Source organism: Oncorhynchus nerka, linkage group LG25 (genome assembly GCF_034236695.1).
Source record: "Oncorhynchus nerka isolate Pitt River linkage group LG25, Oner_Uvic_2.0, whole genome shotgun sequence".
NCBI lineage: Eukaryota > Metazoa > Chordata > Actinopteri > Salmoniformes > Salmonidae > Oncorhynchus > Oncorhynchus nerka.
The window spans coordinates 50,413,295-50,436,392 of NC_088420.1; the positions used below are offsets into that span (position 1 = coordinate 50,413,295).

At 41.0% G+C, this 23,098-nt stretch overlaps 2 protein-coding genes across 9 annotated transcripts in view; one reads left to right on the plus strand and one right to left on the minus strand.

Moving 5' to 3' along the window:
- LOC115109631 (neuron navigator 2-like) overlaps nt 1–14,573 on the plus strand; it is a 110,510-nt gene extending 95,937 nt beyond the window's left edge. For 5 of the 8 annotated variants that reach the window (XM_029634805.2, XM_065009850.1, XM_065009851.1 and 2 more), the window contains 13 exons: nt 1,535–1,615; nt 2,066–2,219; nt 2,417–2,567; nt 2,724–2,821; nt 2,946–3,041; nt 3,193–3,361; nt 3,555–3,790; nt 9,625–9,779; nt 9,923–9,994; nt 10,225–10,421; nt 10,661–10,779; nt 12,327–12,530; nt 12,817–14,573. In XM_029634805.2, coding sequence (XP_029490665.2) covers nt 1,535–1,615; nt 2,066–2,219; nt 2,417–2,567; nt 2,724–2,821; nt 2,946–3,041; nt 3,193–3,361; nt 3,555–3,790; nt 9,625–9,779; nt 9,923–9,994; nt 10,225–10,421; nt 10,661–10,779; nt 12,327–12,530; nt 12,817–12,951 — 1,867 coding nt within the window. In that variant the 3' untranslated portion in view covers nt 12,952–14,573. The remainder of the gene's footprint in view (nt 1–1,534; nt 1,616–2,065; nt 2,220–2,416; nt 2,568–2,723; nt 2,822–2,945; nt 3,042–3,192; nt 3,362–3,554; nt 3,791–9,624; nt 9,780–9,922; nt 9,995–10,224; nt 10,422–10,660; nt 10,780–12,326; nt 12,531–12,816) is intronic. The other 3 variants (XM_029634807.2, XM_029634809.2, XM_029634808.2) reach the window with 1 other exon arrangement.
- A 737-nt stretch (nt 14,574–15,310) lies between these two features.
- On the minus strand, nt 15,311–20,312 carry LOC115108979 (homeobox protein DBX1-B-like). Its single transcript, XM_029633527.2, has 4 exons — nt 18,791–20,312; nt 18,503–18,607; nt 16,160–16,362; nt 15,311–15,991 (listed from the first exon to the last, which is right to left on the minus strand). Exons 1-4 carry the CDS (start codon nt 19,155–19,157, stop codon nt 15,683–15,685), a joined length of 984 nt encoding a protein of 327 aa, XP_029489387.1. The 5' UTR covers nt 19,158–20,312; the 3' UTR covers nt 15,311–15,682.
- Nucleotides 20,313–23,098: the final 2,786 nt, after the last annotated feature.

A 23,098-nucleotide genomic window follows, 5' to 3' on the forward strand; every position in this document is an offset into this window, starting at 1 on the left:
TTTATTTGTGCAATTTTCTACATTGTAGAATAATAGGGAAGACATCAAAACTATGAAATAACACACATGGAATCATGTAGTAACCAAAAAAAGTGTTCAACAAATCAAAATATATTTGAGATTCTTCAAAGTTGCCTTGATGACAGCTTTGCACACACTTGGCATTCTCTCAACCAGCTTCATGAGGTAGTCACCTGAAATGCATTTCAATTAACCTTGTGCCTTGTTAAAAGTTAATTTGTGGAATTTATTTCCTTTCTTTGAGCCAATCAGTTGACTCAAATAAGGAAATATTTCAAATTTCAAGAACTTTGAAAGTTTCTTCAAGTGCAGTTGCAAAAACCATCCAGCGCTATGATGAAACTGGCTCTCATGAGGACCGCCACAGGAAAGGAAGACCCAGCGTTACCTCTGCTGCAGAGGAAATATTCATTAAGAGTTAACTGCACCTCAGATTGCAGCCCAAACAACAAATGCTTCACAGAGTTCAAGTAACATTCACATCTCAACATCAACTGTTCAGAGGAGACTGCATGAATCATGCCTTCATGTTCGAATTGCTGCAAAGAAACCACTACTAAAGGACACCAATAAGAAGAAGAGACTTGCTTGGGCAAAGAAACACGAGCAATGGCCATTAGACCGGTAGAAATCTGTCCTTTGGTTTAATAAGTCCACATTTTAGATTTTAGATTCCAACTGCCATGTCTTTGTGATACGCAGAGTAGGTAAACAGATGATCTCTTCAGGTGTAGTTCCAACCGTGAAGCGTGGAGGAGAAGGTGTGGGGGTGCTTTGCTGGTGACACTGTCAGTGATTTATTTAGAATTCAAGGCACACTTAACCAGCATGGCTCCCACAGCATTCTACAGCGATATGCCATCCCGTCTGGTTTGAGCTTAGTGGTACTATCATTTGTTTTTCGACAGGACAATGACCCAACACACCTCCAGGCTGTGTAAGGGCTATTTGAACAAGAAGGAGAGTGATGGAGTTCTGCATCAGATGACCTGGTCTCCACAATCACCCGACCTCAACCCATTTGAGAGGGTTTGGGATGAGTTGGACCGCAGAGTGAAGGAAAAGCAGCCAACAAGTGCTCAGCATATGTGGGAACTCCTTCAAGACTGTTGGAAAGCATTCCCCATGAAGCTGGTTGAGAGAATGCCAAGAGTGTGCAAAGCTGTCATCAAGGCAAAGGGTGGCTACTTTGAAGAATCTCAAATATAAAATATATTTTGATTTGTTGAACTCTTTTTTTTGGTTACTTCATGATTCTACATGTGTTCTTTCATAGTGTTGATGTCTTCACTATTATTCTACAAATAAAGAAAAACCCTTGAATGAGTAGGTGTGTCCAAACTTTTGACTGGTACTGTATGTGTGTGTGTGTATATACCAGTACCCCAAGCTGTGTATGTATGTGTGTGTTATCATTAGAGACTGCATGACCTCATTGTTTTAGTCGATAGTTGGATGTTTGTATTGAAGTTGTTCTTCTCTTGTCCGTCTGTTTGTCTGTGTGTGTCTCTAGTCCCTTTCTCTCTCCCCTGCCTGTTAGTGGGCGTGGCTGGGGCGGTATCACTGGGGTGTTGAGGACTGGTTCTCTCGCTTGGTAATAGAGTATGAAAAATGTCTGAATAACCCACATTCACTTTATGAGCAATTCTGATGATAGCTAATCCTAACAAATGTCCTTGATGCACCAAATTATTATTTAACCAATTAATATCGACTCGATCACTCATGCCATGTTGTGCCATTGCAACTGGAATTCTGAGCCAATCACACACATCCTTCACAGGACCTTGATCTTGTCCTGTTTACAATTGCCTGAACCCCTATCTATCGCACAGTGATTCTGTGCCTCTGGATTAACTTGGAATAAGCGACAATATTTTTTTGCAGTGACAAACCAATAATTTGTACAGCATGTTACTGAGTAAAAAAAAAAATCTTTGTAAGAAAATTATAATTGTGCTCCATGAGGTTTCTCGGGGATGTGCTCTTGAGGACTAGCATTCTGTTTATCCCTGAACTGACCAGACATCTGTCTCGTGTGCAGGATCTCAGAGTGCACAGACAGCGAGGCGGAGACTGTGATGGCGCTCCGCAGCGAGCTCCGAGACAAGGAGATGAAGCTGACTGACATACGCCTGGAGGCCCTCAGCTCCGCCCACCAGCTGGACCAGCTCAGGGAATCCATGAACCGCATGCAGGTGAGGGTGATTGAAACAGGACCACATATGACCATTGATATAACATGATGAGGGCCTGGAGGTTTCCCTGACCTAGTGACCTGGCATTTTCCTGGTCAAGGTTTGCATGGTCATTGGCCATCACAAAGCATGCCAAATACAAAGTCGTACGATGCTGTGAGCTGTGTTTGACCCTGTGTGTTGTAACCTGTCCTCAGGGCGAGATAGAGAAGCTGAAGACCGAGAACGATTGTCTGAAGATGGAGAGTCAGGGCAGCTGCAGCAGAGCAGCCTCACAGGCCTCAGTGGCCTCACCCTCAGCGGGCCAGTCACAGCATAGCCTCGCTCTAACAGAGTCCACCAGCCTCGGTAAGAGAGAGAGAGTGTGAGTGAGCGAGCGAGCGTGCGTGCGCCTGTGTTAGTCTTTGTGCGCGAGCACATGCATTCACCTGTCCGTGTGTGTGTGTGTGTGTGTGTTTGTAGTCCTGTCTGCTGTAGCTGATATCTATGTCCCTGTCTCTGTAGACATGTTGTTGGAGGACAACGGGGACGGTAGCTCACGGAAAGAAGGACGACACGTCAAGGTGGTCGTAACTCTAGATGAGGATGCCAAGTGGAAAGAGGTATGAAACTTCTAACACTTCCAACCCAACAGTAATTACAATGGCTACCAAGAAAATGTATGCCTTTCACCTTATTTGTCCTTAATATCAGATCTTATGATAAGTTCGTCCTCATATTTTATAGGAGCGTAGACCTCGCCAGTTCCTGATTGGTTGCATTGGTGTCAGTGGGAAAACCAAATGGGATGTGCTAGATGGGGTGGTCAGACGTCTCTTTAAGGTAAATCAACAGACACTAAAAACTCAGCCTGTTATAGGAGTGACTAGAGTGACACTTGTATCTGACATGTGATTGGTTGGTGGTCCTTTGTCTGATGTATGATTGGTCCATTGTCCTGTATCTGATGTTTGATTGGTCCCTGGTCCTGCAGGAGTACATTATCCACGTGGACCCAGTGAGCCAGCTGGGTCTAAACTCAGACAGTGTCCTGGGCTATAGCATCGGGGACATCCATCGCACACGTGGGACTGACACCCCTGAACTTCTGCCCTGTGGATACCTCGTTGGAGACAGTGACACCATCTCTGTCTCCCTCAAAGGTATGGGCAAGAATGGACCTCTCGGAAGTTTGGAAAATTAGAACTATACCTCTACCACTCGCGTTGTTTTTGCTGGCAGTCAATATTTAAATAAATTTGAACCCTGTAATTCAAAGCGGTCTGGATCAGTCAATAACAACACCAGTGAACCTATCCTTTAATGTATGTGTCCTCTGCTGCCCCCTGCCTGCAGGTGTGTGTGAGCACAGCCAAGACGACTTGGTGTTTGAGACGCTGATCCCCAAACCCCTGCTGCAGCGCTACGTGTCCCAGCTCCATGAGCACCGTCGGATCATCCTGTCTGGCCCCAGTGGCACCGGGAAGAGTTTCCTGGCCAGCCGATTGGCCGAACACATAGTGCTGAGGGAAGGGAGAGAGGTCACCGACGGGACCATTGCCACGTTCAACGTAGACCACAAGTCCAGCAAGGTCTGTCAAACACTATCATGATTAATATGTTGAATGTAGGAAAGAACCTTTACCAAGGGATACTTTCTGTATGATAGTGGAGGTGTCAAAATGTAACCGATATGGAAATATATGAGAGAGGAGATTCACAAACGGAAATGCTTATTCCCCTTTACATTGCAAATTGGAACTGTTGGAGGATACAGTAATTGGAACAGAGTGTTGCCAGGTGACATATGACGTAGATAGATCAATGATCAATGATCAGTGGAGCGAGGTTCGCCATCTCTGGTATTTACTTTTTTTTTGCTTTTGTAGTAATACTCTACTTCTTACTAAAATGTCTAACGTTTACAAACCCAGCAGGTTTGGTCTGCTCCAGTTGTAATAGGTTTATACATTGTGCGTAGCTTTTAAACTGTATTTTTGCTAACATAGGTACACATATAAACCATGGTATAGAAGGATGTACAGTGGCTTGCGAAAGTATTCACCCCCTTGGCATTTTTCCTATTTTGTTGCCTTACAACCTGGAATTAAAATGGATGGGGGGTTGTATCATTTGATTTACACAACATGCGTACCACTTTGAAGATGAAAAATATTTTTTATTGCGAAACTAACAAGAAATAAGACAAAAAACAGAACTTGAGGGTACATAACTATTCACAACCTAAGTCAATACTTTGTAGAGACACCTTTTGCAGCAATTACAGCTGCAAGTCTCTTGGGGTATGTCTCTATAAGCTTGGCACGTCTAGCCACTGGGATTTCTGCCCATTCTTCAAGGCAAAACTGCTACAGCTCCTTTAAGTTGGATGGGTTCTGCTGGTGTACAGCAATATTTAAGTCATACCACAGATTTTCAATTGGATTGAGGTCTGGGCTTTGACTAGGCCATTCTAAGCCATTTAAATGTTTCTCCTTAAACCACTAGAGTATTGCTTTAGCGTTATGCTTAGGGTCATTGTCCTGTTGGAAGGTGAACATCCATCCCAGTCTCAAATCTCTGGAAGAATGAAACTGGTTTCCCAGGGTGATGAGGGGTGTTGGGTTTGCGCCAGACATAGTTTTCCATGATGGCCAAAAAGCTTCATTTTAGTCTCATCTGATCAGAGTACCTTCTTCCATATGTTTGGGGAGTCTCCCACGTGCATTTTGGCAAACACCAAACATGTTTGCTTATTTCCTTTCTTTAAGCAATGGCTTTTTTCTGGCCACTCTTCCGTAAAGCCCAGCTCTGTGGAGTGTACGGCTTATGGTGGTCTTGTGGACAGATACTCCAATCTCCGCTGTGGAGCTTTGCAGCTTCTTCAGGATTATCTTTGGTCTCTTTGTTGCCTCTCTGATTAATGCCCTCCTTGCCTGATCCATGAGTTTTGGTGGGTGGCCCTCTCTTGGCAGGTTTGTTGTGCTGCCATATTCTTTCAATTTTTTAATAATGGATTTAATGGTGCGCCGTGGGATGTTCAAAGTTTCTGATATTTTTTTATAACCCAACCCTGATCTGTACTTCTACACAACTTTTTCCCTGACCTGTTTGCTATATGTATATCTCTGTTTTCCCCTCTAGGGACTGGTACTGGAGAATCTTTTCATAATGTCCTCCCACAAAGGTACTTGCCCTATCCAGAGTAGCCTACTCTCTCCATTCTCTGACAGCTGGAGCTGCTAAAGTTAATCTTTTCACCGTCCATGACTGTTAGCTACCTAGCTACAAATGCATTTTGAGTTTTTAGTTTTCAATGATACATACATCAAGATATCTAGCTAATATGAAGTTTTTATTTAACTAGCCAAATTAGTTAAGAACAAATTCTTATTTACAATGACAGCCTACCCTGGCGACCCTGGGCCAATTGTGCGCCGCCTTATGGGACTCCCAATCACTGCCGGATGTGATGCAGCTTGGATTTGAACGAGGTACTGCAGTGGCGCTTATTGCGCTGAAATTCAGTGTCTTAGACCACTGCGCCACTCGGGAGTTAGCTCGCGGGTGGTATATTTTTTCACTTAACTAGTTATACCGTATGTAAAGTTGGCTAGCTAGCTAGGTATCACGTTTCAGGTAAGATCCAGATGCAGACAGTGTTGAAGTAACAAAAGTGTATTACTAATACAGGGGCAGGCAAAATAACAGGTCAGAGGCAGGCAGAGGTCAGTAATCCAGTGTGGTGGGGCAAGGTATAGAACGGCAGGCAGTCTCAGGGTCGGGGCAGGCAGAAACGTCAAAACCGGGAAACAGGAACTAGAACAGACAGGAGCAAGGGGGAAAATGTTGGTGTGTTTCACGAAACAAAATGAACTGGCAACAGACAATCGGAGAACACAGGTATAAATATGCTGGGGATAAATGGGGAAGATGGGTGACAACTGGAGGGAGGTGGAGACAAGCACAAAGACAGGTGAAACAGATCAGGGTGTGACACTAGATAACATTACATTAGAGGCTCATTTGGGTTAACTTTAGCCTGCACACTAACATGAAGTTACTGTAGCAAGCTAGCTAGCTAATAATATATTGTTTTTGATAATTGTATAAATGTATTTATGATCTTGTAAATATAAATATGTTCTCCCACTACCTCCATTTTCTGGGTCCTAAGAAAAACAAAATAATGGGAAATCTTCCCGATGTTTTTGGTGGTAGCAAAATGCAGCCAGCTAGTGATGGGATGATTGATACCGGAGCTCTGATGCCATTTTCAAAGCATACTGATTCGACACAACATATCAATGCTTGTATCAAAGCAAAGATGATGGATTTCCTGACAAGATGCATGTCTCTCCGCCCTAACAATGGAAGTCGTTGTCTGCAAAGCGGCACTGTGGGCTGTTTAGCTCCTGCCTGTCCTTTCTTTGGATTGGTGGATGCATCTCATTATTGTAATACCGTCAACCGTCTGTATTCAATAGCGAGAGATGCTATGCTACTAGGCTCATGTCATGAATATGCAGAGACAACTCCGATATTTTCTCACAGTTGCCGGGATGTCAGGTGTCCAACTTATGTCGGTACTCGTAACAACTTCAGCATTACGAAACTTCTATTCCATCAAATAAACCTCATGTAGCAAATAGGCCATACATTTTTTTTTACCTGTTGGAGGGAGATAGATTTTCCGCGGAGTTGGGCCTCTCTTCCTCTGATCAAAGTAACAATAGCACGTGATAATGACGTTCAAAGCTTTGGACGTCACACTATCATCTGACAGGTGTTGGAACTCGTAACCGAGTGCACCAACCTCTGCTGAAAGCTTTTAGTTTTTTAACTAGATATTTCACCTTCTTAGCCAACCTGGTCTCAAATTCGCGACACTCCATTTAGTATGATATGTTACGTTTGGAATGGCTAAATACGACAGATGGTTACTTAAGTCAAAAACGAAAGAAGGGTGGTTGGTCGGGGTGAATGAGTGGGCGTTATTCCAGAGTTTGCGAGTTCGAATCTCATCACTGACAGCTTTAGCATTTTATTTACATAGCAACTTACTACTTTTTATCTACTTACCATGTTAGCTAACCCTTCCCCTAACCCTCTAACCTAATGCCTAAACTTAACCCTAACCCCTAGCCTAGCTTACCTAACAGGTGGATCTGCCCATAGAGCAATGAGTGAGTCTCTTGCCTTGTGGAGGCTCAGGATCAAATCCCTGTATAGATTATTATTGAAATACTGGCGACATTGTATTTCTACCTTTTAAATGACGAGTTTCAATAAGCATAGGCTGTTCAGTTTTTTTATTTAACATCTTAAATCACGCAATGGAGCCGACGTCTTCTGTAAATGTTTTGTTTGTAACAAAAAAATCGAGGTTGCTTGTTTCGAAGTAACATTACCATGTGATCAATGACGTCCGAAGCTTCGTTTGATCACATGCTTTTCCGCAAAATTGAGATCCCACTGATTACACTGTGGTGCCGGTGCTTTTTTGATGCAAAGTTGCCTTCAAACACTGACCTCTACTGGACACTTTATTTACACATTTAGTTACATTTCTTCCCTTTTATAGCACCTGAACGGTAGCTCAGCAGGTAGGGACGGGGATTTGGGATCGGACACCAGCATTGGCACAAAATATAATAATTTGTTATAATAGTTTATTAGTTTAGCCTATGATAATCTTTCGTCTTCAGCATCCTAAATAATGAACCAGGAAGAAAAAAGGTCAACCTGGATGTGGTATTCCTATCCATTGCTCCATGACGTATTGATGGGCGCAATGGGAAAACAAGTCTATGTAAACATCAAACATGTTGATATTTATTCCTGACCAGCAGATGTCACTAATATGCACTGTGAGAAAAGCTCAGAGTAATGAACCGTTTATTCGGCACAATTTGGGAAATGGGTGCAATTGCGGCCCACATTTCGGGGCGTTCCTGTGTATATTGGCATTCCTGCATCTGCAGGAACTCCTCTTTATACTTCTATTGGTACATTTTTTTGTTAGAACAGGCAGAAGGCGGGGGCGCTCCGGTAAGGTAGATGGCTGTAATGCACAATAACATTGGATGCCAGCAGCCGATCAACCCCACAGGAGGAGGGGCTGGGGTGACAGCAGTACCTAGCCTCTGCAGGATCGGTGTGTCCCCCACGGGACAGTTGAGCTAACGTGCACTAATGTGATTAGCATAAGGTGCACTAATGTGATTAGCATAAGGTTGTAAGTAACAAGGACATTTCCCAGGACATAGACATATCTGAAATGGGCAGAAAGCTTAAATGATTGTTAATCTAACTGCACTGTCCAATTTACAGTAGCTATTACAGTGAAAGAATACCATGATATTCTTTGAGGACAGTGCACAGTTATGAACTTGAAACTGTATTAATAAACTAATTAGGCACATTTGGGCAGACTTGAAACAACATTTTGAACATAAATGCAATGATTCATTGGATCAGTCTAAAACTTTGCAAATACACTGCTACCATTTAGTGTCCAAAACCTAAACTGTGCCTAATGGAATAATACATTGTGGCCTTTATCTTGCATTTCAAAAATAATTTTACCAGATCTAATGTGTTATATTCTCCTACATTAATTTCAAATTCCCACAAACTTCAAAGGGTTTCCTTTCAAATGGTATCAAGAATATGCATTTCCTTGCTTCAGGTCCTGACCTACAGGCAGTTAGATTTGGGTATGTCATTTTAGGCGAAAATTTTTTTTAAAAAAGGGTCCGATCCTTAAGAAGCTAGCTAGCCGTACACCGGTAGACAGTGTCGTTCACATGTTTTCCAGCACTTCTGTTAACGACGGCGAGAACAGCTGTTCGGCAGGTGGGAGAAAAGGACACTGTGTGCTAGCTTAGCCAGCTAGTCCTAAGGAGGACTTTGGTACACAGCAGGCGGGAGCCGGGGGTGACACTGTGTGCTATCTAACTAGTAAGAGTTCATGCAGGAACCAATGGGATACTCAAGGGGGGTGGAGGTATTCATGAAGAAACCAATGGGATGCTCGAGGGGAGGCGTTCTTGCAGATGCAGGAATGCCCACATGCAGGAACACCCCAAATTGCGGGCTGCAGTTGCACACTATTGGAATTTCATGAAAGCCCCAAAGGGTTCACAAAGCCTCGGTTTCCCATCACTACAGCCAGCCATGTGGAAGATTGGAGGACACACAGGGCACCAAAGTTCCAGCAGACTGACTTTGGTCTTCCAGCATGGAGCCTGGTGTGATTGCTCGGTGATTTGTGAAGCACCTGCAACCCCTCTATAGATGAAATGCTTGATATGTCATTAGTAATGTACTGTGGTATTTTAGAGGCTGTATGGGGAATCATTTTGTGGTTCATGTGAAATGATTAACTGTACTGTCTTTGTAAACTCTTCTCTCTGGTGTCCAGGAGCTGCGTCAGTACCTGTCTAACCTGGCTGACCATTGCAACAGTACGAGTCATGGGGTAGACATGCCCCTGGTGGTAGTACTGGACAACCTGCACAACGTCAGCTCTCTAGGAGAGGTCTTCAATGGCCTGCTCAGCTGCAAGCACCATCGGTGGTCAGTACACATACACACACACACACACACATACAGACACACACACACACAGGCGCACACACACACAGGCTCGCATGCACACACTCACACAGTGTTTATTTGCTTGTTCTTAATTTTAAATGTATTGCCATGTTTGTTCCCAGTCCTTATATCATTGGAACAATGAACCAGGCTACATCATCCACTCCCAACCTGCAGCTACATCATAACTTCAGGTACATCATATCTATAATGTGTTACTGTCTTTTTTTCAGTTACAAGATAATGTTATTTGATGTCATCTCTATTCTGAAATGTAAAATGTAATTGCTGTGTTATGTAGCCGCCACAAGAGGGCGGTATTTAAATAGTGATATGTCCTCTGCCTAACCCTCGTTTGAGGTCTGTTTGAACAGTAACTGATAACCCTCTCTGCTGTTGTCTGTTTCCTGTGTGTCCTGTCTAGGTGGGTGCTGTGTGCCAACCACACTGAGCCAGTGAAGGGCTTCCTGGGTCGGTTCCTGAGGAGGAGGCTGATGGAGACAGAGATCAGCAGCCGGCAGCGCAACGCTGAGTTGGTGAGGATCATCGAGTGGATCCCTACTGTCTGGCATCACCTCAACCGCTTCCTAGAGTCCCACAGCTCCTCGGATGTCACCATCGGTAAGATTCAAAGGAAATCACATTCATCTTCTTATTTTCTCCTTTTGTTAATACATTACCATGTTTTTTTACATTATGATTTAAGAAATAGATTAATAGACTATACTTGAATGAACACATACTTTTCAATTGTATATTTGAGATTTGTCAATAAAGAATATATATAAGGGACAAGATTGAAGGTTCTATGGAATGAAAGGGATGTTTTGTTGACATATGTCTGTCTCTCTTCCTCCCAGGGCCCCGCCTCTTCCTGTCTTGTCCCATGGATGTGGAGGGATCCAGAGTGTGGTTCACAGATCTGTGGAACTATTCCATCATTCCCTACATGCTGGAGGCTGTCCGAGAGGGGCTGCAGGTACAATGACATAACGTTTGAAATGTGGCATCAATTTACATTTGTAGTAGCTCTATCCCTTTTAATAATGGCTCGTAAACTAACGCACGGACACAGAGAGATACTACGTAGAGTACGTACAGTGCCTTCAGAAAGTATTCACACCCCTTGACTTTTTCCACATTTTGTTGTGTTACAGCCTGAATTTAAAATGGATTCAATGTAGATGTTTTTGTCATTGGTCTACACACAATACCCCATTCTGTTTTTCAAAATGCTTACAAATGAATTCAAAATGAAAAGCTGAAATGTTATCTGTAATGTCCCTCAGTTGAGCAGTGAATTTCAAACACAGATTCAACCACAAAGACCAGGGAGGTTTTCCAATCCCTCACAAAAGAAGGGTACCTATTGGTAGATACATTTTTTTAAAGAAGACATTGAATATCCCTTTGAGCATGGTGAAGTTATTAATTACACTTTGGATGGTGTATCAATACACCCAGGCACTACAAAGATACAGGCGTCCTTCCTAACTCAGTTGCCGGAGAGGAAGCAAACCACTCAGGGATTTCACCATGAGGCCAATGGTGACTTTAAAACAGTTACAGAGTTTAATGGCTGTGATGGGAGAAAACTGAGGATTGATCTACAACACTGTATTTACTCCACAATACTAACCTAAATGACAGTGAAAAGAAGGAAGCCTGTACAGAATCAAATATTCCAAAACATACATCATGTTTGCAACAAGGCACTAAAGTGATACTGCAAAATATGTTCCAAAGGAATTAACTTATTTTCCTGAATACAAAGGGCAAGTTTTTTTTTCTTTCATTTTTGTACTTTTACCCCCTTTTTCTCCCTAATTTTGTAATATCCAATGGTTGGTTGTCCCATCACTGCAACTCCCCTACAGACTCGGGAGGAAATTCCCTACAAATCCTAGAGGAAAACCTGTTTCAGTCTACTTTCCACCAGACAATGGGAGAGGAATTCAACTTTCAGCAGGACAACAACCTAAAACACAAGGCCAAACTGGAGTTGCTTACCAAGAAGACAGTGAATGTTCCTGGGTGGCCAAGTTACAATTTTGACTTAAATCTGTTCGACAATCTATGGCATGACCTGAAAATGGTTGTCTAGCAATGATCAACAACCAATTTGACAGAGTTAGAAGAATTTAGAAAATAATAATGGGCAAATGTTGCATAATCCACTTGTGAAAGCTCTTAGAGACTTACCCAGAAAGGCACACTGCCAAAGGTGATTCTAACATGTATTGACTCAGGTGGTTGAATACTTATCTAATCAAGATATATTACTGTTTTATTTAACATTTTTTACAGATGTTCTGATTTTTCTTCCACTTTGACATTACAGAGTATTTTGTGCAGATTGCTGTCAAAAGCTGACAATGAAATCCATTTTAATCCCACTTTGTAACACAACAAAAAGTCAAGGGGTGTGAATACTTTCTGAAGGCACTGTTTATAATAAGCTGACACACATTTACTGTTCTTAATGCAAATCACTGAGCAGTTATTATGAGTCTGTCCATCCTCCAGATGTATGGGAGGAGAGCTCCTTGGGAGGATCCAGCACGGTGGGTGATGGAGAGCTACCCCTGGGCAGCCAGCCCCCTGCAGCACGAATGGCCCCAGCTGCTGCAGCTCCGGCCAGAGGACGTGGGCTTCGATGGATACTCCATCTCCAAAGATGGCTGTCCCAGAAAACAGCTTCCCCAGGGATGCACAGACAGAGACCCCCTGGTACGTTGATACAAGTCTTACACCTCCTGTTAACTTTTCTGACAACCTTTAACCTAAATAGTTGGACTTGGAAATAATCAAGAAAGTATGTTTGGTATGGCATTACACAATAATCCTGTATGTGATGATGGTCTGTATGAGCAAAGGTTTGACTTGATATTTGTATCCAAGAACATACTCTTTAAAAGCACCTTATTGACAGACTATCTGCGGCTTTATGTTTAGCATGAGTGTCTCTATGTAGGTGACAAGCTATCTGACCTCTGACCTCTATACATCTCCACAGATGAACATGCTGATGAGGTTGAAGGAGGCAGCCCACTGCTCCGGCAGCACTCAGAGTTATGACAGCGACTCCAACAGCAACCAGGATCCCCATGAAGACAACATGCTGGACTCACCACGGGAGTACACACTATGAGTCTCCCTCTGTCAGCTAGTACTCACTCTGGGACACATCCTAAATGAACATACCTTTTGCGTTAATCATCCATTGATATGAGGTTCAATGTTCGGTCATGTATTTCAAGTTCAAATTTGACCTCTGCGATTTCATGTCTTTAGGCAGTCAGAGCATCTTATATACCAGTTGGAACTCACTATTTACACTGTGTACTGATACATAAGAGAATAAATAGATGTACTGGGTGCAGGTAACCCGAGATGGAAATGCCAGTCGAAGTTCAATAGCCTGAATAAATTCACCTCAGTATTTCTACTGTGTTCAGTGTTTATTAGGAGTCTGTTTACAGTCACAGACAAAGACACAGCCATATAGAATGAATGACGTAGTTTATGAGACATCAAACCAGTTGCCTTGACTGTGACCTAATCTAGGCTATAGCTATGTGGTCCAAACTGAGTAGCAAAAACTGTACATACGGTCACTCAGCTTCACAGAGCTTGACCTGTGTGCATTTTCTTAGTGAAGAGACATCTTTTTGGTGCTTAACTTTCAAATGATGCCTTGCTGCCTTTATTAACAACGGTGGTCACATGCATTGACAATGCCTTTGATATACTTGATTTCTATAGAGGCGGTGCAGAGTTTAGGGGCTGCTAACTTGCTCGTACTTTGATGAAAATGACTCCACATCGTTTATGTGCAGCTAGCTGGTAGCGAGAAGGTACTTTTCGGATTGTTGGTGCTCTCCTGAGGAAGATGAGAACGTTACACCTCGTGAGCATTTCAAACAGTATCCCAAAAGCACTTGTTTGTCTTTTGTTCAGCTCTAGACAGAGCTCCATCCCTGCATGAAATGTTCCAACACGGTGTTTCCCTGTATAGAGGCGCATTGGACATGTAGACCCACATCTCAAAGGTCTCTGGCTAGAAAAGGATCAGAGCGACTGCATGGCTTTGAGACGGAGGCGTTAATGGGATCCTCAGAGTTGCTGTATTGGAGTAACTAGGCTTTATTCCCTCATAAAATGGAGTATTCTCAGAGCAGCTTACTCTACTACGAGGTACCACTTTGGTTGCTCCCCCTCACAATGTCCCCATTATCTGTCAGTGTTGTTGCTATTCATCCCATGAGTGTTCTTAGTAACAAATTATTTTCAACATTCATTTGGAACTTTCGACTGAAACCAAAACAGTTTACTTGTATTTTTAAGTATTGTCAAGATTTGTATTGCAGGTACATTGATCTGTGAATATTTTGCAAGGTTGGAATTTTCACTAGCATATCTTGCTGGACTGTAAAGGATGGTGCAAGCACAAATCAAAGTGGTCGTTTTGTCTTTTCTTGGTCCCACACAGTTAGGATGTTGGAATGATGTGAAAGGTATGCTATTGAATCTAGTGGTTGATAATTGTTGAGTTGTTTGAATTTTGTTTATGCACATTTTTATTTTGTAATGTGAAGATGTATATATTTGATTATGAATCCCACGTTTTCAAAACATTTTCTGTACATCTTTTACTAAACTACAGAGTAATGTGTGTAGGCCTACAGTTAGGTTTCCTCCACGGGTTGTTCCTTTTTCTATAAGAGTGAACAACTTTGAGACTGTGAGAATAAATCTGGTCACAACACGGTACTTTCAATCTTTCATATTTTTTATTCATAGAGAAATCAATAAACCAGTGTTTATTTATTAAGTTGTTTTAAATGGTTAAAGTTTTATTTGACCTCACGTGGTTTTAAATATTGTTCAGCTATGTTCAGTGTGTTGAACTCATTTCAATTGTCTCAACTCAGTAGCATTGTTGGAAATAATGTAATGGGCTGTTATTATTTAGGCTACCTATGTGACTGACGTCCTGGTGTATAGCCCTATACTGGGGTGGCAGGTAGTCTAGTAGTTAGAGTGTTGGACTAGTAACTGAAAGGTTGCAAGATCAAATCCCTGAGCTGACAAGGTACAAATCTGTCATTCTGCCCCTGAACAAGGCATTTAACCCACTGTTTGTTCTTAGTCTGTCATTGAAATTAAGAATTTGTTCTTAACTGACTTGCCTAGTTAAATGAAAATACCTGTAGAAGTGTGTAAAACCCAGATGGAGAGTTTTTCATTCTCATTTCTAAGGCAATAGAAGACACTGCACTCTCTCTGACACGCTTGTCTTTCTTATAAGAAAAGCAAAAAAAGCAGTGACAAGCCTTATCAAACATTGTTTACTTGTTATAGTGGGAATATAATGAAACTATTTAAGTGTTATTCTGTTTGTTGTACCATTGTCAAGAAAGCAGCAGTTGTTCTTTACATTTTAGTTTTATTTGAAAAAATACTCTCAAAGTACAACATTTAAACAAAGCATACAAATAATATATTTATTTTTAAGTTATAGATTTAACATCTACATAGATTAAAAGCAATGCATCTAATATAAGCCTTTAAATCAGGTATAATCCTCTTGATATAAAAGTGGCCCTTACAAAATATGGTACAAATAGCAAAAGCTGCAAGAATACATCTAATTTACTAGGTGAATCCCTTAATAAGCACTGAAATATCTACCACAACCAATATGGCCCCTACATGTATGTATAGAGATAGGTGAATTGGTAATATCACGGACAAATAATATACTCAAATCAAAGGATGTGTGGATCTAATTTGGGTAATAATGTCTATATATACAATATATGCAACAATGTATGTGATCCAACAACTTTATACAAACATAACGTGTGTATTATTCATAATTAAGACACTGTAATCTCTTCCTCCTCTGATTCTGAAAAGTCGGAGTGCTTGCTGGAGTTGCAAGGCGAAGAGAGATGCGACTCCACACTGTTCAAAAGTTCGCGCTCTGATGGAGAGCGGCAGAAGGCCGCGCGCGGGCTGTACGCGTCTACCTCCTCCTCGCAAGACTTCTTCCCGACGTCACTGAGGTCCGGGTGGGGGTTCATTTTAGTCGGAAGGGTTTGCTCCCGGCAACCTCCGGACGACAACAACTCCCTCTCTTTGCAATTACGCCATTTCATTCTTCGGTTTTGGAACCAGATTTTCACCTTGAAAAATACATTAAATATTATAAGGCTATCTAGTCATGGTTTATTCTAATAATATTATAACATGCCAGTAATCCAAATATACATAACATGAATATTTTACATTGATGTGGGTCTTATTCACTTAGGCTACTGGTTGTTTTTGTATTTTTGTTTTATTATTTTTACCTGTGAGTCTTTAAGCCCAAGTTTTGCAGCCAACTTCTTTCTGTCTGGTTTGCTGATGTATTTCTGTTTCTGAAACATTTTCTCCAGGGCTTTGCGCTGGACATCAGAGAACACTGCTCGTCGTAGCATCCCCCTCCTGGGCTTTCCTCTTGCAGCCAGCGGCCATGAAAATGTACCGGGGATAGGAACCACTGAAGAGGATGCTAAAAGAAAAAAACATACCATTAGCTTTGCGTCGTGTCATTCCAGGAAATGCACACATAGGCTAACAAAGTAAGCCTTGCTTAACAAAGTAGCCTAGCCACTCAGGGAGTGGGTGGAGGGGATAAACGTGCATAAAAGCGAATTCTTTCGTAGTCTAAAGCAAAGTCTCTCGAAGTCTATAAATATTGACGGGTTTTTTGTTCTTAAGTTCTTAAATGCAGTCCGCCTGAATGAATTGGCACGAATCAGCTAATTAGCACATTGATTGGTCCCTTATAGCATTGGTATGGTAAAAAGGCATATCCCTTTCGAAAACCCCAATGAAAGATAGAGGAGAGGGGCTGATGAAGCGTGAACGGTAATTGTGTAGTAATGAACTAACTGAAAAAGGCTTAGGACAGGACACTAAAGCCATATATTACTGCCACAAAAGAGATTTAAACTTTCAAACTAAACACAACCGCATGCCTAGATCATCTGGCCCCGGTTTCCCAATAGCGATTCCAATGGCTTACCCTCTAATAAAGCACTAGCTTAAATCACAGATTTGGCACATAATTGCGCACATGTTGTTACACATCATTAAATATATTGAGGCAGATATTTACATAGTCTATGATACAGTAGCCTACAATTGCCAAAATATAACTAAATAGATTGAACATGATATTGATTTCAAAAGTCAACTATTGGGAAAAAAATAGGCCTATGTAGCCTACTGTTTTATATTTGAATGCAGTCCCCTCTGTTTTCATTTTAAGTCTATTTTTATCCTACGCGTGTTTGTAACAACTGCAAAGACATTGGCTAATTTGTAATTGTAGGCAACATCGTTCTGAAGTTATCGGTGGTCACAGAGAGACAGATACTGTAGGGCCTACACATCTTGATATGTTTATTGGGAATCCGCTGTATATGAAGTGACGCGAAGGGCAAAAAGCATCTAAAGACGCTCTTGGCTGTTCTACATGGTCTGATGCAGTCGGCAAATAACGAGCGTTTTCAATTGCAACTGTAGTAGGCCTATAACGGTGGTTTTGGGGAAACAGCTCAGATATTTAGGGCTCAGATATCATGGGCTACATTTAAAAGTAATTTCCTATTGAGCCGACATATGCAGCTTTTACCGTGAATGCTGTCTCAGCCAACACGGGAACATTGCCATTACATTTCAATCACGCTGTAACGCTTAACTTCTGTGATACGGATTGAATATAGCCCTTAGCGATGCTCCTACAAAGGTTCTAACGATGAACTAAGCCTTAAAAATGCTTTTAGGAAATTGGGTCCAGGAGAATAGCCTAGTGATGGCTGGGCCCTATTTTTGTCCCATCATTGTCATCAAATCAACACAAAAAGCTAGTCATAAGGCTGAAGTTGTTTTATTGCTCTCAAAAGAAGTCTTCTTAACACAGATCTGTACCTTATAGCGTAGCCATTTTAGATTCTTCGTATCACTATCTTTATTCTTGACTATTCAAAAGCCAAAGGATGTGTGAATTCACTATAGCTATTCTTAATCTTGAAATATATAACACCTAGCATTGTAGCATTAGCTAGCCCGTCATTATATTTGAACTACATTACTCCAGGATCCTGTGCCATTTACTGTTTGCTAACTTTAGATTTCTCACAACAGCACTATGCATAAACATGCATAACACTCTATGTGGTCTTGTGAGAATATTGAAATAGTGAATAGCCTCTAATGGGGAATTAGTCCATGACTGGTAAATGCCTATCAACAGCATGTTTAAGTCAAGTGTGGCTTCCCGGAGGGAGCTGGCCAATTGGTCATGGTGCTGAAAGCTTTGTGAGTTATCAGTAGCTAAATTCACTGGCTCGGTGGGAAAAAGAAGCAATGAAGAGACGCCAGCAGCTTCCTTGTGAGAGGGGATCCGCCTCAAATTTAGACCATGACAATTGCGGCTAATTTGTAGATTAGGGGGACTGATGCAAAATGTCAGCACTGCTAAATAGGGCATCAAATTGGCGAGACTGATTCCACGGAGTTCTACGGCTCCCAACCTCTGAACTAATGATTGTATTCTCCTTAGGTTCAACTAATAAAGGCAGATTGTTATTAGGTTCAACAACATCAGCTGAATACATGGGCATGACAGGGTTAAGTGGATTTACCTGGAAAATATGATGCTCTGATGAAGGGATGAAACGAACAGTCAAAATATGGCAGAGGGAAGGCTTTTGCGTGCATAGCATGATGCATTAAACGTGGAGACGATGCTGTGATTCAAAATGAAAGAAACATTTACATTAATTGTCTGTCATTTCGTTTCGTTAAATCATGTAGACAAAATATACATAATCTCCATGCATTTGCATAAATTCAAAGCAGCTCGCCTGTTTGTAGGCTAAATTCACTCTTAACCATTTTTACATTAGCCTATACTTTCGCAATAATCTTACCGTTTCTCGTTGATGGTGCTAGGATGGCATTAACTCCAAACTTCAGATAGTTAGGGTCGTGGTTGATGGAGAGTGCGGTCTGAGGAGAACCCGTCCTTGTCTGTGCTAAAGTGGAGATGACAGCTTGGTGAGTGTAACGACTGCAGGTCAGCGTGGTGGCTCCTGATGCCAGGGGAGACACGCTGGGTGAGGGAATCGTCCGGTGGAAGTAGCTCACCGGCCGACTGATCCGCAACAGGTCCTCCACCAAAAAGCTCGAGTGGGCGGGGAAAGCTGAATGCAAGGACTGGGGCAGAGAGAGACCCACCGGCGGTCGAAGAAGACTTGGGCATATAGCGGGAGGCGCAAGTGCATTAGGGAACATCATTGCTCAGTTTGGATGGGTAAAGGAAAAGTAATTGTAAAGAGCCCTTTCTCACTAAAGGAGTTTCCCCTCGCCTATAGGATCCAAGTGGAAAGACTCACAGTTCTCTTCTGGCCCTTCCCTTTAGAGGAAGGGTTTTATAGTGGACCTTTACCAAAGCCCTTTCGAAACTGACAGCCTAACAATGAAGTTAAACAAAGTTCTCGACGTGAATTTCTTTCAGGGGAAATTCAGTGCCTCCTGATTGGTCCGAATAAACAATTTATGATTGGATTAGACTTCATAAGCAAAGACTAGACAATGTCCTATAACAAAGAAAGTGTAGTCATCCGTTTTACATATACTTACCACTCTGGTAAAACTTTCACTGTGATAATGGTGGCAGCACACACAAACTAATAAAACATGTTATTTTTAAAGGACTCCAAAACAACGTTAGTCTGTGAATAGAGGGTTTATAAAAATAAAAAAATATTTTCAATTAATTTGAGCACCTAACTGCATAATGTCGTTAGTTTCGGACTTGTTAGAGGAACTAGGATATTATAGTGATTGCCTCATTTCTATTAGGATGCGTTGCAATGTGAGACAATTTACATGACCACAAAAGTTGATTGTAAAATGTCATAATTATAAATATTATCCGCATTCACTTGTTTTCAAAATATTGTTGTAGTTAGGCTATTGTTTTATTATTAGGGTATTAGTATTATTATTATGGTATGATGATGATCATAATTATTATTGTTTTTGTGATGATTATTATCAGCCGACTGTATTATATTTTTTTGTATGACCTTTTTCTCTTGTTTATTTTTTTTTGTAGCATATTCAGTAGGATATTATGAGCACAATAGGCTTTGTCATCTGTACCAATCAGTTTTTCTCATTGGAAATCAGACAGGTTTCATATCCGAGCATTTGAACTGGTGTGTTAAAACTGTTGATCTGAGCGATCACGTTTGATGTCGATGGTCCCGCTGAAAATAATGTGCAGCTCTGGCCTTGGCGCTCTTATCTCTTATCTCTTATCCAAGAAGTAACTTTCTGGAAAATCGTTTTCAGCTTGATTTCAAATGTGCGGTTAGAGTATCATTCTTTAGTGAAAGTGAATTTGGGCTGTAAGACACCAAACGGTTTTGAATTTAATGACTGAATTTATTCAAAATAATTGTTGTGTTCCAGTGTGCGCCTTGGCAATTAGTGTCCTATTTCTTGGAAGACCAAAACACAGGACAAAAAAAAGAAGCACTGAGCCTAATTAGATGCTTATGATCATTTAACAGTCATTATAAGCCTCATATGGAACGAGAATGAACCCTATGATTTATCTATAAAAAAATAAAGGACATAGGGCCTTTTTTATTTAAAAATTCATGATAGTTAGGGTAGTAGGCGGTAACGAGCCTCCTGGGGCAACTGCCCCCCTCCCTGTAGTTCACATAAAGAACACAAGATGTCACCAAATTATTTTCTCAACACTTTCCCTGTCTGTGACAAAATCCTTTGTGGTAAATTAATCGAAAAAAATATATATACATTTTGAAAAAGATGTAGATATATTCCAGTGAAGTTATATCTATATATTTTAATACATATGTACAAGTAGGAAGGCCTTAAGATAAATAATCCACTTGTTTAGAGAGTAGTACAAGTTGGATGAGTGTGTTGGGGGCAACTCACCCCCGCTCCCCATGACTAGCCCAGTTAACGCTAGTTTATGCTAACTTGCTAGCTAGCAACTTCACTAGCAGTAAATGCTAGCTAGTTAGCATAAGCTGCTAGGAGTACTAGCTACTAACCTTACTACGAGATCATCTGAGGTAAAATACATTAAAAAAGATAATGTAACTTGCATTTCAGTTGTAAATGTTTAAATTGGTGACCGATAGCTTTAAAGTTAATGCAACTTTAGAACCTTTAAACTATTTTACACAGCATTTTATGTCATATAGCTAGGTAGCTATCTACATTTTTAAGAGAGAGCTTTTCAATTGGTATCTCTCCCCCTGTTTTTAGCCACAGGTGGAGACTGGATTAGGTGTGAGCAGTGCAGGAGGTGGGCTCATGAGTTGTGCTCCAATGTGAGTGGGAATAGCTTTATTTGGGGCCTCCTGAGTGGCGCAATGGTCTAAGGCATTGCAATACTGCAGGCTTCACCACAGACCGTGGTTCAAGTCCAGGTTGTATCACAACCAGACATGATTGAGAGTCCCATAGGGCGGTGCACAATTGGCCCAGCGTCGTTAGGGTTTGGCCGGGGTAGGCCGTCATTATAAATAAGATTTTTTTCTTAACTGACTTGTCTAGTTAAATAAAGGTTAAATAAAAGTGAAAGATAAAAAATGTGTGACCTACAGGTACAAATTAGAATCGTGCAATAGCAGAGCATAAGAGAGTTGCCACATCAATGGTACACTGAGTTAATTAGTTAAGTTAATGTTATATTCCAATGTTATTTAATTGTATTATTTATATTCCATTCCAATATATTATTTTTTGTATTAATTAAAAACAGCTGTTGAAAACCTTTTGCTCCCGAATGTAATTTTAAAGACTGCTGGGATTTAAAATCTTGCATTATTCAAATCAAATTTAGTGCAATTGTACATAATGGATGGTATAGAAAAGGGAAAACAAAGAAAGGACAAATAAAATTAATTTGCAGGTGAGTTAGAAAGGGACTTTACATCAAGTCTCCTCATAGTGCAGATATTAATGGTGCAACACCATTTCCCCCCCCATATTTGATTTAAATCGTTAAAATAAGACAACTAGACTTAGCTTTTAAGTATCACTTACTAACAAAGCTCTAAATAAAACGGATTAAATGGATTTTAACACACTTGTATGAAAGACTATGCCCTAATCTTCCACCGGGGTAACTGGTGGTTTTTAAGAAAAACGCCCCTTTTCTAAAAACAAGATTTCATGACATAACTAAAAAAGTGTAAACTGTAGCCATTTATTTCCCTTTATAGTTTATGCACCTAAGCATGCCCTTCATCCACATACCATTTTTTCCCCAAATGTTTTTTTTGTGTCATCAATTAGACATTGTTCTTAAGGGGGACTAGTTACCCCCTAGTACCCTATGTATAGGCCTAGTCATAAATCACCAATAAACTGGGTAGCCTATAATATGACAGCTATACATAGTTTACACGGCTGTCATTCAATTAATGTCAGATAATATTTTTAAGAGTTAAAAGTTTAGAAACAAGTTGAAACAAATAGATGGAGGGCATGATTTTTTTTCCATTACTTACTTTTCTTGCACGGTATACTGCGGGTAGAGGGGGAGACATTGTTCAGAGGGCTAGATCAGACGCATGCTGGGCCACACGTGGGTTCATTTCATTGTAGTATGTCAAAGCAAAAACGTTTCAGGATAGCTTGCAGAAGGAAAATGATAAACGCCCATTGATGAAATAGATCATAAAACAGGGGGGAAGTTAACAACAGAGTTTATTTGAGGAAGAATATACAGTATTTCGAAGTTATTTTCTGTGTGATACGACAGGAGAGGTGAATCCTGAGGCCTGTTGGCTAAGACCTGCAACTAATGGTGTTTGACTGCTGCTCTCGGGTTTGTTCTCCTAAATCCTAACCATTCATTTTCAAGTGGTTACCTTACACATTTCTTTCTGAGGAGTCACCTGTTCTGCTTTGAATGCGAAGGCAAGAGAAAGCCCGGGTGTGTCCTAAGTGTTGGCGCAAAAGGTAAATCTCCATGAAATTATGCTCTATAGGCGCTTCCCAGGAAGATAGATGCATGCACTGTAAAAACAACAACAAAACAAACCAACAAATCTAGTTGTTTCAACTAATTATTATTAAGTTACTGGTTCCACCTCCTTTGTTTTTGTTCACTAAACTTTTCGCTCAAAGTGTTACCTGAAAAAACATGACCAACCAACATGATAAAATGTACTCAAACGTGA

What these genes read in the sequence shown, in the direction of transcription:
- LOC115108979 (XM_029633527.2), bottom strand. Translation starts at nt 19,157, where the DNA reads ATGATGTTCCCTAATGCACTTGCGCCTCCCGCTATATGCCCAAGTCTT. An exon ending in AGCACCATCAACGAGAAACG is followed by an intron (nt 18,608 to 18,790) that starts GTAAGATTATTG and finishes TTTGAATCACAG; the next exon opens with CATCGTCTCCACGTTTAATG. An exon ending in CAGAGCATCATATTTTCCAG is followed by an intron (nt 16,363 to 18,502) that starts GTAAATCCACTT and finishes TTTTTCTTTTAG; the next exon opens with CATCCTCTTCAGTGGTTCCT.